This window comes from Xenopus tropicalis, chromosome 5 (genome assembly GCF_000004195.4).
Source record: "Xenopus tropicalis strain Nigerian chromosome 5, UCB_Xtro_10.0, whole genome shotgun sequence".
Lineage (NCBI taxonomy): Eukaryota > Metazoa > Chordata > Amphibia > Anura > Pipidae > Xenopus > Xenopus tropicalis.
In genome coordinates, this window is record NC_030681.2 from 78,162,461 (window position 1) to 78,176,569 (window position 14,109).

The window sequence follows — 14,109 nt, forward strand, 5'->3', positions numbered from 1 at the left end:
ATTTTGAGTAAATATTCTGGTTGTATGGAACTGGCAGAGCATCTTCCTTTTAATAGAATAATAAGAAGCTGACACTTTTCAATCACCACTTTTAATCACCACTATTCAACTTGAGAGGATTGTGCCCATCAGTAACCATACACCATTACCCTGCAAGTTCAACTGCTATTGGAAATCATTATTTATTTATAAAATGCTAGCAAGTGACACATTCATTTATGATAAGATTATAACAATGTTGAGAATTACAATAAATTAGCAAACAAGGGCTCCAGATTAAAATACCAAGAAAGCCTTTACCACAAGACTTAGGTTTACTGTGAACTAATCCAGGTTGGACAGTTTCTAAGAACACATAACGACAACTTTGCTATCTGTTAATTGCTACTAGTTGTCATTAAAAGTAGATAATGTTTGGCTATGATTTCAAGCCTCAAGATGTAAAAGTAAAAAGGAAGAGGGATTTTGAACCAATTTGGTCTTTCTATAACAAATCACATTGGTACATGTCATGTGCATGTCCCATCAAGCTTGTTGCTGATCAAATACTGATGCAATTGTTAAAGGCAAAATGAAAAAAATGAGCCAACCAGTGGCCTGTATTATCACAAGTGATGAGCAAATCTGAAAATTTGCGAAACGGAGAAAAATTAGCGAAACGCATTTGTCGCACAATTTTTTTGTCGCCCATGTCTTTTTTGTTGCCCGTGGGTATTTTTTGACACGACCTCACCCATTTTAGCCCGACCGCACCCCTTTTTAACACGACCACGCTCTTTTTTTACGCGTGACAAAAAAAATTCTGCGCAACAAATTTTTCCGCAACGAATATTCACAGAAGTTTGCAAAACAATTTGCCAATGGCGAAATGAGGAAATTCGTTGCGAATACTAAGGGGCTGATTTACTAAGACACGATTTCGAATCCGAATTGGAAAAGGCGCGCCTTTTTCATAGCGTTAAAACTTAAAAGGCGCGACGTTTCGCGCAAGTTTTAACGCTACGAAAAAATCGCGACTTTGCGCAACTCTCGTAATGGCTACGAAAAACTCGCAAAAATCGTAAAGACGCCGAAAAACTCGCGTTTTTACGCAAAAATCATAAAGACGCCGAAAAAAACGCAAAATTACCGATCATTACGAAAAAAACGCAATCGGACGCATTCGGCCCGTTCGTGGGTTAGTAAATGTGCCCCTAAGTGTCACTACACCTGGAACTACATGGATGCAGACTGCCTTGCAGTAATCCAACAATGCAACTGTCCAGCCACATATGATAAAATCTGCCTATATGTGACCAACCTATGTTCAGTTAATGAAAGGTCATGCATTCCCTGAATTGTTAACCCCTTTAGTAGATCTCTATAATATGCATGGTTGGTCATGGATTCATTTCAATTTCATTTTGGGGCACTTTCTGATAGAGATGTCAAACCTCTAGCCCTCTGGCTTCTGCAGAACCATGTAGATGTAACTGAACATCAAATAGCTGTTGGTTAGACATCTCTGCTTTACATCATATTTTTAGTTAGTGAAAGAAAAGTGTAACTTACCGATAGAATTAATTTTGCAAGAATAATTCCAAGTTTATCTGAACCCAAGTCTACTAGTTTGAATAGTGTCTTCAAAAGCACAACCCTCCATTTGCATCTTTTTCCCAACATATTTTCTTCTTCTAAGACCTTGTGTAGTTTAACACATAGAGAACAGAGATCATCCAGATTTTTTTCTGGTTTAGGAGGAGAAAGGACAAACATACGGATCTTTAAAGGTGCATGTGTACAACATTCTGTATACTAAAGCTGTTTCACTAACAACTTAGAAGAGAAAGTTATGTTAACAAGAAAATTGAGAGATACAGATACAGAATATTTCAAATATGAAATACAGAGTTTTCAAATATGCATTAAAAACAATTATGCACATCCTATAGTGCTATCATGTATTCTCTCCTACCATAGTGAGCAGTGTTTAAGTCTTGCACTATTGGGCAAATCTTCTCATCCCAAAAGCGAGTTTCCTCGTCTGCCTCAGTAGCTTCTGGTTCAGACCCTTTGCAAAAGAGATAAGACATGCAAGAATTACAATAAGTACAGGGTACAAATAAAACAACAGGAGACTCATGTCAGTAACACAAGGATACTTCACTTCTCATACACAGTGCTTAAGATAAAATGCACCTATTGCATTATGAGCAAATACAGTTGGACACAAAATATATTTTTGGATGTGTGTTCCACTTAACAACCTGCAAATTACTACTGTGTTGGCATTTTTATTTAAACAGCACTTTCCAATTTGCGAGTCTGAAAATCACTACACAATCCTCAGATGGGTGGATTTAATGGGAACAATCTAGGAATGTTGGAACATATGATATCCACGTACTTTTAGACCAAAACTGTAGTATGGACCTGATATAAACAGTGTCATTGGACATTGCCATATTGTCTTATGTCAGAACTATCTGATTGGCACAGTCACAACAACTGTTATCTAATGTGACAGACATACTGATTAAATCCCACCACCCTGAAGTTCAATGGTCTTAAAGTGGAACTATTGCAAAAATAATAATTAATTCTGAGCTTCATCTAACAAAATTGAAAAACCTTCTAATTATAATCAAGTAAAAATGTTGTGCCAGGCCTGAAATGCTGTTCACTATCCACAGCAGAGAAAGGTTTTGACTGACACATGTAGGATTTGTGTCAGATTATATTATTTTTGAAGCTCTTGTACATCTTATAGGCATAGGGAGCCCCCACAATCATGTGTTAGAGCTAACTGTCAATCATCTGACTCTGACTCAGCATGAAAAGAGAATGAAGAGAGACAGATTGCTGAAAGGGGAACAGTGAAGAGTAACCTGATTATTTCAGAAACTATTCAGAATTTGTTTATCATATTTTGAAAGTTTCTTATTTCCATCAGATAAAGCTCATGTAAAATGTTCATTTTCATGATAGTTCTCTGTGGCACAGTTACTGGGAATCCATAGTGTGAGTGCTCTATGAGACACAGCAGATGAGGAGAATAACAGAAGCAGTGTTCAAATAGGCGAGAGCCAAGTAAGGTGCTGGAATAAGGTGAGTGACTGGGGTGGGAGCCCTTTGCACAGAAAGCAGGAAGTGGGTGGTTGCTTGTGCAAAAAGTTTTGAGAAAGCTGAGGAGAAACATGTGTCAGTTCAATATCTGTAATAAGTATATAGTAAACTGACATAATATTGACTGAAGACTTATAAAAGAACAAGTTCTATTTACAGTATATGCATGAAAAAGTCAGGGTGGGAAAAGTTGCAGAAAACTTGCAAAAATTCAGAATTTTTTGACTTGTCGCATGAAAAAGGATCCTCCAGGGAAGGCAAGGGACATCTACCATTGACATGATCTCGGCAGGTTTTAGCTGGCAAATTGTCGGATTTGGATTTTTAGCCATTTTGACGCATAGTAAAACTTTTTCGAATTGTCACACAAAACACCAGGATCAAAACAAGAAACCTCTAAAGTTTCAAAGCAAAAAAAGATGCTCCAGGGAAGGGAGGGACATCTACCATGATCTCGGCAGTTTTTAGCTGGCGAATTGTCGGATTGGATTTTCTTTTAGCACTAAAAATCCAAATCAGAAAAAAGAAACAAAGGTTAGTTAATGTTCCCCTTAATCTTAGGAGTGGGCCCTTGCATAATACTGGAGGCAGGGTGTTGCAGAACTTATTTTCTCAGGTAAAATCAATAAGTGCCAGTGGTTCTTAAAGGGATATTGTCATGATTTTTATGTCTATGAAGATTTTCATTCATCCAGGTCATGGTATATCTAGTATAAATAAATGTAAAGCAACTGGACTTGTTTGGTAATCATTGAAGACATTTCACTACTCATCCGAGTAGCTTCTTCAGTTCAACTGACTGGTATGGGAAGTCCTCAGCATATATACTCTTCCCCTAATCCAATCACAATGACACTTTGTAACTCTTCAGAAAGGTGACATCTGGAACTCACAGAGGTGTGAATGCTGTGGAGTTACTTTGAAAGGATTACCAAAGTATCATGCAACTCTTCTAAACAGGTGTTACTTGTTAGAGTTGCATGAATGGATGTGTGAAGAGTTCTGAAACTGCCGAGGTACAGATGTTAGAACAGCATTGTATGTAGCAGACAGATGGTGTCGAAGTCCCCCGCCTCTGTTTAGGGATGGTTTCTCCACTTTGACATGAATGGCCTCTTTTACACCTCTTTCAAACCAGTGGTCTTCTTTGTCCAAAATTTGGACGTTGCTATTTTCAAAGGAGTGTCCCTTGTCTTTTAGGTGTAGAAATACAGCAGAGTCCTGGCCTGTAGTGTTCGCCCTCCTATGCTGAGACATAGCATAACATTTGTCTCACCAATGTAAAGGTCTGTGCACTCCTCGCTACACTGGACTGCGTATACAACATTGCTTTGTTTTTCCTTTGGTGTTGGATCCTTTGGGTGTACAAGTTTTTGTCTCAGTGTGTTGCTAGGTTTGAAAAACACAGGGATGTGGTGTTTGTTGAAAATTCTCCTGAGTTTCTCCGACACTCCTGCTACATATGGGATGACTATATTGCGCCTTCTCTCTGCCTCAGGATGGTTATTCCTTTTGGTGTTCCTGTTGGGCTTAGTTGCTCTTGTTTTGACAAAGGCCCAGTCTGGGTAGCCACAAGCTTTCAGTGATGAGATGTTTACATTCCTTGTCACACTTGGTGTAGAGTTCTAATGACACCCAGTTTGTGTTCCAGAGGATGGTGGGAATCGAGCAACAGATATTGATCCGTATGAGTGGGTTTCCTGTATACTTCTGTTTTCAAGATACCCCCCTCTTGAATGGATATCAAACAGTCCAAAAAAGCAAGTTTGTTCTCATGGACATCCTCCCTTGTGAACTTGATGTTGTTGTCCTCTGAGTTAATGTGTTCTGAAAAGGCCGCCACTTTGTTGGATCTGATTTTGACCCACGTGTCATCTACATACCTGAACCAGTGACTTGGTGTAGTTCCATTGAATGTGAGTAGGGCCTTCCTTTCCACTTCCTCCATATACAAGTTTGCTTCAATGGGCGAAACTGGTGAACCCAATGCACAGCCATGTTTTTGCCTGTAAAATTGGTCCTTGTATTTTAAGTATGTGGTGTTAAGGCACAAATCTAACAATAAACATACTTGGTTCGGACTGAGTTTTGTTCTGCTGCTGAGGGTATTATCTTTCTGCAGTCGATTTCTTACAGTCTTAATAGCCTCTGTGGTAGGTATACATGTGAACAGTGAAGTAACATCATATGATACCATAGTTTCTTCTGCCTCTAGTTTAACTCCTTGAATCTTGGTGACAAACTCTTTGACATTTTGGATATGATGCACTGTTTTACCTACCAATGGGGCTAAGATGTTGGCCAAGTATTTCGCAATGCTGTAAGTCACTGAATTGATGCTGCTGACAATAGTCCTGAGTGGTGCTTCATCTTTCAGATGCCTTTCAGATGTCTTTCTGAAGAGTTACAAAGTGCCATTGTGATTGGATTAGTGGAAGAGAATATATGCTGAGGACTTCCCATACCAGTCAGTTGAACTGAAGAAGCTACTCGGATGAGTAGTGAAACGTCTTCAATGATTACCAAACAAGTCCAGTTGCTTTACATTTATTTATACTAGATATACCATGACCTGGATGAATGAAAATCTTTATAGTCATATCTAATAACTGATGTGTTTTGAAAAAAAAACGTGTTTTCCCATGACAGTATTCCTTTAAAACAAACAAAAACTTACTTACACACTAAAGACTTACATGTCTTTAGTGTGAATGAGGCCTTAAGCCAGCTTTAAACATACACATCTGATTGCTTTGACATGCATAATGCAATTGTTTCTTCCTTTTGGGTACTGACAATTCACATCAAAACAAACTTGCAGTAAAAAGATGAGCATTGAAACTAATTGTATTGCTACCCACACAACCTGGTGAAAAACCAGTGAAATACCAGCTGGAAGGACATGAAGCATCTGCTTTTGTTCACTTCTGAATCCATATATATGTATAGATCATGTGCAATGAGCGAATGAAATGCATGAGGCTGTATGAACTTCATTTAATTCATTAAAGGAGAAGGAAAGTCAAAGTCACTTGGGGGTGCCAAAATGTTAGGCACCCCCAAATGACTTCAATAGCCTACCTTTTACCCCGGGCTGGTGCTCCTGTTCAGAGAGAACAGCACCAGCCCGGGGTAGCTGCCAGCGCATAGTTACCAGACAATACAGCAGATTTGCTAGCATGATTTGATTTGTAGTTGCACCAAATCCAGGGTTCTGCCAAGATTCGTCCTTTTTCAGCAGGATTTGGATTTAACTAAATCCATGTGCCTGGCCAATCCGAATCCTTAAAATCATATGACTTTTTATCACATAAACACTGAAGTTGAACATTTTTACAGCATTCGGTTCTTTTTAACTCTTTTGTGGCCTTATTTGCATATGCAAATTAGGATTCGGATTCAGGTCGATATTTGGCCAAATCTTTCATGAAGGATTCAGGGTTTGGCCGAATCCCCAAATAGTGAATTTGATGCATCCCTACTGTTAAACATGCTTTAGTTCTATTGTATCCTCGTAATCCTAGGCCATTTTATGTCCAGGCCTTTAAATACATAGCAACAAATCAACGTTTTATACATTTTAACAAGCTCAATCAAAAATGCAAAAAATCTACTTTTGCTAAACCATTTCTCATTTAAATAAAGATAATGCAAACATTTTAGAACTCATTTGAAACCTGCAGTCCTACAGCTGTTGAGCTGTTGTGAACTACAGCAGTCAGCAGTTTTGTCTTCTGTTTCACATCCCTTTCCAAAGCTGTGCAAAGAATGCTGGGAAATGTTTACAACTGCAGTAGGGCTGATATCTCTGCTATAAAAACCATATTGAATATGTTGCTCTTTTATCAGTGGGTTATTAATCATTTTCTGCAAAAATAAGCTTTCATTAACCCTTAAGCAATACAATATATCAGGCTGCAAAGTCCTGTGTCCCGCTGCATTTATTAATGCTTCATACTTACAAAAACAACACAGGTAAGATCAAAACATATAAATGTTCCATAACATCTCATCTCATTTTATCCAAGCAAGAATGTGCTAACGTTTTTACTTGTTTCTAAAGCACATAACATGAGACAAGTGGTTTTGCATTATCACACTGGGTTTCGGATAAAGAACAGGAAGCTTAAAACAAATGAGTACAGAAGATTGTCGAAGTTCTTGTGGTTTTTGTGGTGTACTTTTAACACACATTAGACTGGTCACAAAGTGACGGAGGCTTCACTACCCAATTTTCTGTGATTGGCTACTGTTTTTAGCAGGAAGGTTCAGGAGCCTTAGCAACACTGCAGATTCTTATAGCTTCTCCCACACACTTACTCATACGTACTGCCTTCTTCTCTCTTTATACCGCTGCCCTCCCCCAAAATATAAAAACTAATGAGCCTGCAAAAAGGGAAGCGTCATATAGCTTGGCCCAGTTTGGTTATTATAAAATCTTCTTTGTACACAGTTTTGAAACTGTATAACCTTATTATATTTTTAGGAAGACACAAGAACACTGTGATATAGTTACCACTATTAGTGCTTGTTTAAAAGCTTCTACCTATGCGGTAAAATTTCCCAAAGATGCTGGAGTAGGGGTTAAATCTATTTTTACTACTACTGTTTAAAACATCTTTTTGACTGAATCAAAATAATATTTAATTTAGCAGTAATTTGCTAATTTTATGTTTAAATTCTGCATATTCTATCTTGAATCAGCAAAGGTTCTCATACCTAGGGAAACCAAGCAGTACATGAGGTGGGAGGCATGAGGCAGGTAGGATGAGATTAGTAGATGAATGACAAGTTAGTGCACTAGACGCTAATAGTAAGGGACTGGAAAATCGTTGGACTGCAGAGTTCTGTTAGCTCTTGCATATGTGATATGTTTTGTCTATGATAAATAAAAGTATAATAAATACAGGGAAGGCGCAATCACATATTTTAAAATGTATAGTTGTGCAATGCTCACATTTTAGGGGGTGCAATGTCATAAATACTGTATAACTGTAAGTGCGACAAAAGTGCAGAAAAATGCAGCTCTTTCGAAGGACCATATTGAAAAAGAGAGGAATGCAATGCAAGCAAACCCCAAAAGGATTCCCAGACAATAAATTTATGTAAAATAAGCCAATAATACCCAATATCAAGTTGGACCCGGGTGTTCAAACCCCGGGTCTGACACTATAGTTCAGAAAATCACCCAATATGTATCGCTCAAACAGTATAAAAAACTGAGGAATCAGAGAATAGCTCACCACATGCCGATAGTGGTCCGGGTGCTCAAGGCCCCGAACCCGCAGCTGAAGGGGAAAATCTCCAAAGTTAGCATATGGAACGTAAAGCACTCCGGACACGTGAAAACTGCTAAAATCCAAAATTTATTTCTTCATGTTTTAAAGCAATGAACGCCTAACGCGTTTCGTGCCCTATTGAGGCACTTAATCATAGTGCCTCAATAGGGCACGAAACGCGTTAGGCGTTCATTGCTTTAAAACATGAAGAAATAAATTTTGGATTTTAGCAGTTTTCACGTGTCCGGAGTGCTTTACGTTCCATATGCTATCTTTCAAAGGACCACACCAAGTACAGAGTGATGTAAAATAATAGAGTACAGCCAATTTCTAGTGTTTGCACACTTGTAAATAGGTGTAAGGGGGCTCTGACAAAGAATTTACATGCAAGTGCCTCAGAGTTCTTTCCGGCACGCTGCAGTAAGGACAGCTTTATACCTATGCTAGCAGTATATGTATGTCTGATTTTATATATCTATATAATGTCCATATTTATTACAAAACAACCTAGACACTGGTAATTAAATTGTGCAAAACAGACAAAATAGTATGTCAAATGAATTTAATCAGTTTCATTTAATGCTACTGGTCCTTCATAGTACATATGCACATAAAAATGTGTTCTTCACATACTAACATTTACAAATATGAGCACAATATTATACCCAGTCCCAGCTTCTTTTAACTAGCCCTGCCTTGTTCAAACTACACATATTTGCAACAAATTACACCATTAATGTTTACTGTTTCCTCCACATCTATACGTCTGATGTCTCACTGAATTAAACCCATGGCATACATGACTTATCCTTTCAAGAACTGAAATGGGGCAACACTGAGATGGGCAGTGAGAATGACAGAAATTAAAATCTGAGTGCATCATATCTAATAGTACTTATTATAATCACATTTTTTATCTATCAACGGAAACTGGCAAACATGTTGTTTTTCCTGGTTAGACAACCCTGAAAGCTCTCCAAAGGCAAAAAACAACATCATCACACTAGTAGTCAAAAATAGATGGCGCTATGGCTTGTGTGGTCTATGGAGAATTTTCAGGCTTAATACAGCTTTTAGAAGAAATGTGGTAACTCCCACGTATATGAAAAATGTAAATGCCCTGCGAAAGAATATTGTACACAGAACATTTTGTTTTGATTATTCTTCCTTTGAAAAATATGCATTTGTGTACTATTATTTTCCTCCTAAAGATTAGGTTTACAGTACTCCAGTCCCTGAGGACAAAAGCATAAAGCAAGAAAAAATGTTACATTTCAATCAGCAGGACTTGGTTATATGTTATTTAATCAATATACTATAACCTACTTACTGCTACATTATTAATATATATATATATATATTTTGTGATTTTTTTACACATGTCCCACGTGTCCTCAGTGCAGGGTTTATACTATTTATATTTGCAAATTTAATTGTTTATTTCATCTTTTATATAACGTTATGGATCATGAGTGGCCTGCACAGATCAGTTGTTAAAAAGCTGCATGGCTTGGTGGGGTCATCATCTCACAACTTTATCAGTCAGACCAATTGCTATCTGGATGTACCCTGACAAGATAAGTCAGTTAGGTCATTGTTTTGGGCACTTAAGTAGCTTTAAGGGAGGTGGCAGATGGGAAGATTAGTCGCCTGTGATAAATCTTTGTTACACCGGGAGAATACTCTCCCTGAAATGTCATCCCACCGGAAAGTACCGTTGCTTTAGTTTTCCGAAATTGCCCAAAGTTGCCTTCCAGTCTGCCATCTCTCTAAGACAACACACAATATTGATGTATCCGTAGCTAGCTTAAGACAGCATTTTGAACAAGTAATATATTGTTCTTGCAGCCATCGTGAAACTGTGTTAGCACCAGGGTAAAGAAAAACCTGGTACAAAAGTGCTAACAGCTATGACTGCTTGGTGGCTCTTTGCGGATTAGGTAAAACCAGAAAAGTACTCACAGCACAGATTTCACAGTCTCTTCTACTATATTCTATGACTGGTCTGCATGACAATATATGCTATGTAATACGTATGTTGAATCCTTGGTTCAGTAAAGGCTCTAAAAGGAGCTTAGCTGGTCGTATCTTTAATCTGGAATGCCAAAAAAGCCATGAGAACCACAGAGGGACACTCAACATGGCATGTTTTACAAAAGAGTCCCTAATTTATTTCTGCTAGCTTCTGATTCAGCTTGCTGTTTAAGGCTTCTATAAACTGACATTGCCTCTCCAAGTGGCAAGTCACAATGTACCTTGTCGTTGCTCAGTGCTATCCCTGTACAAGATGCCACGGAGTTGTAACCTCCTAGATGCTTTATCATGATAGTGAGGACCTTTAATACCATGCATAGCCTTTTAGGTTTTCTAATTACCTTTACAGAAAGATATTGTAATACTAGGCCATCACAAAAATTCTTATAATGATAGTTATCTCATTTGGAAACATAAAAAATATATCGCTTTGGTAATATTTTAACTTTAGTTTGTTTCAAAATGCAGATAGTTTTCACACCTTTCACCAAATAGCAAAATCTACTTTCCTGCATATGAAACTTATATTTATACTTGTTCATCTACTGCACGCCTTCATTTAGAGGTTTCACACAAACCAACACCTGATAAAATGAATGCTATGTTTTTCTGTTACATTTTCCACTGTCTCGTTGCTTCAGATGGTGACCACAGCCATTACATTATTTTGTTACATTATTATTGTTGAACTAGAGGATAGGGTTTCAGGCAGGTTTTCTGATCAGTGCCTGGTGCTTGCTTTCTGAATAATGTAAAAGGTAATTTTTAAATAAAAAAATCTTACCTAATTATCTAACCCTATCATATAACAAACAGCTCAATTTTTACTCCTTACTGCTATGCACGCACCTTTGAGTAGTAACAAGTTTACACGGTAACATTAATCACAAAGACAATTTATCACCTGAAAGTCCATCTACTGCTCTCTTGGGAACAGAGCAAAGCTCCCGAGCAGAAAGTTGTCTGCCAACCCTTCTATGCTGTTTGTATTGTAAAAGGTCTGGCCAGCACTATAAATAAGTGTTGAGCAAGACATAAAATGTATAGCATAATAAAAGCTTTAAACTTTGCATCAGGTCTAGTAACCCACAGCAACTGATCAGATGTCTAGCGTTAAACAGGTATGTAATACTTTCTCTGAGCCGAGAGCTAGTTTATTATGATGGGTAATGTAATAAAACATAAATACTACAATACAAAAGTCAAAAACAAAAAGAATCTGACTGGATACAACAGTTTATTATAGCAATATACCAACTTGATCGAGTGGATATCTTTATAACCAACAGTCATCGAGTGGATATCTTTATAAGCACATCCTGCCCTGTGTTATGTCCAATGACCAACCTATTTAGCTTGTTTTTATATTAAAACATAAGCCTGAAGTATCATTATCTGAAATTGTAGTGTCTGGATATATAATAATAAACAGCAGCATGAAAGAGATAAAATATGTTAAAATTCATGCTGACCGTATACTTAGCTCTGTGATCAGTGTCTGTCAGACTTTTCCAGTGTCTACCTTTGAGGTTCATTAATTGATCAAGCCCCCCTTGATTCATAATAAGGTAACCAATATACTAAAACGTTGCTTCTCAGCCAAATTTACATGAAAACAATACAGAACATAGCACCCTCACATTTTACAATTAAGTATGAGAAGGCTTGCATGAGTAAGCAGGAGAGAATTTACACCAAATGTAACTCAAGCTGACTTTAAACCTGGGACTTCCCAGCAACTTCACTTAGATTCAGTCATGGCACCTGTCAACCACTGTCTGTGTCCAATTTGGCAAGGAACATAGAAAGCTTAACAGGCTAAAAACTGAACTGACCTAGCTATTCAGCCATCATTGGACCAAACTATTGGATAATAAAGGTCTATGTGTTCACAACCAATGCATCCAAGTTTTATTCAAAATGCTCTATTGATTATATATATGTATATATTGTGGAAGAGTGACTGAACAAATAAGTAAAAATGTGAGTTTTCCCATTATGTTCTCCATAGTGGAAGATGTAAGCTCTGTTACTAAACAGAGAATGCTTTCTTTTTAAAGAGCTGAACTAGTGGAATGGATCACCTGGTCTGCCTGTTCCTTCCAGAACACTATAGGTTCCCAGACTAGGAGGGAACCTATAGTGTTCTGGAAGGAACAGGCAGATCCATTCCTCCGATTCAGCTCACATAAAGTTTACAACATAAGCTATCCATTAATGGCATTTGGTAGACACATTTGGTAGACACTAAAATAACCTCATTACATAACTGCAGAATAGCTATCGTTCACATTGGACATCTGCTTTTCATATATAGGTAAAGCCACTCTAAACCATGTGTCATAATTATGAAGGATATAAAGAGAAACCTCTGGCAAATAAGTGTGTGGTTACAATTGGGGATAAGAGGGCAGCTCAACTTTCTCCCAAATTCAGCAGTTAGGAGTGCATTGTGGTGAATTTGACAGGAGACTGTGGACCAGGTTTTTGTAGAAACCATTTTTGCCCCAACATTACATCGCTTTCTACAAAAGTACACATTGTATTAAAGCAGAAGTAAAACATTTGTTTTGTGACAACAGTATCACTTCCTTTATCTCTCTAAAAAATGTGTGTTTCAGAAAACATTATAAACTACTGTAAGAAACATTACTAGAAATGAAGTTTTGGAGGCTCTGTGTATTCAAATGTGCAAATGTTGCGATAAATGTGTCAAACAGCATCAAATAAAATCATATCAAGATCAAAGGAAACTTCTACCTGAATATGTGAATATTATGTGGTACATTTATCTTACAAACAAACAGTAAGCTCAAAAAAGAACAAGGATAGAAATGTTCTACCACATTATTTGCATGCTCTGAGCTGATCAGATTCACAGTACTAAGTAACTTAATCAGATTCTAGTATGAAAACCAGTACAGCATTGATGACCTGTAGCATCAGACCTCAAAACTGATCTAAACATAATGGTGTTGTTATATGTGCTCATTGTTGTACATGTACAACAGTAAAAGACATCAGTAAAACCTATATTATGTGTATTACCTGAATTACTTCCCAGTAAAGGACTGCTGGTTCTGCTTGGGCAAGAAGAAGGCCTGCTCTCACTTCCATTGGGGCCACTTAAAAAAAACAAAAAAACAGATCAACAATAAATATCCATCAAACAGTGTTTATAATTAGGCATATCAAGAGAACAAAAATATACAGCTACGTGCTCTGTTATTTTCTGGATAAGGGATCTTTTTGTAATTTGGATCACCATACTTTAAGTCTACAAAAAAATCATTTAAACATTAAATAATGATTGTTTTGCTTCCAATAAGGATCAATTAAATCTTAGGGGGACATCTATTAATGTACGAACACTCCGAGTGTTCGTTCAAACGCTCCAAGCATATTTTCTGCAACAATTTTGTATCTTGCGCGACAATTTTGTACCTTGCGAAAAAATGTGTGCGACAAAATCGTATTGTCGCGCCAAGTACGAAATTTTCGGATTCATCCAAGCTTCGCTAAAGTAACTTTCCTCGTGCCAGGTTGGACCTGCAGAGTGCCATTGATTACTATGGGAGGCTTCCAAAATCATGCACAGAAGGATCAAAGTCAGAAAGGTTTTCCCGCTGTTTACAATTGTTCAGTACGAAAATTTTGTGACTTTTGGAGTGCCAATACAATATTATTGTGA

General features: G+C 37.5%; 1 protein-coding gene across 1 annotated transcript in view; it reads right to left on the reverse strand.

The window, feature by feature from the left end:
• armc2 (armadillo repeat containing 2) overlaps positions 1-14,109 on the reverse strand; it is a 61,108-nt gene that overhangs the window by 29,870 nt on the left and 17,129 nt on the right. The window contains exons 6-8 of the mRNA XM_002940547.5: positions 13,467-13,543; positions 1,955-2,050; positions 1,552-1,727 (exon numbers count right to left, since the gene is read on the reverse strand). Coding sequence (XP_002940593.2) covers positions 1,552-1,727; positions 1,955-2,050; positions 13,467-13,543 — 349 coding nt within the window. The remainder of the gene's footprint in view (positions 1-1,551; positions 1,728-1,954; positions 2,051-13,466; positions 13,544-14,109) is intronic.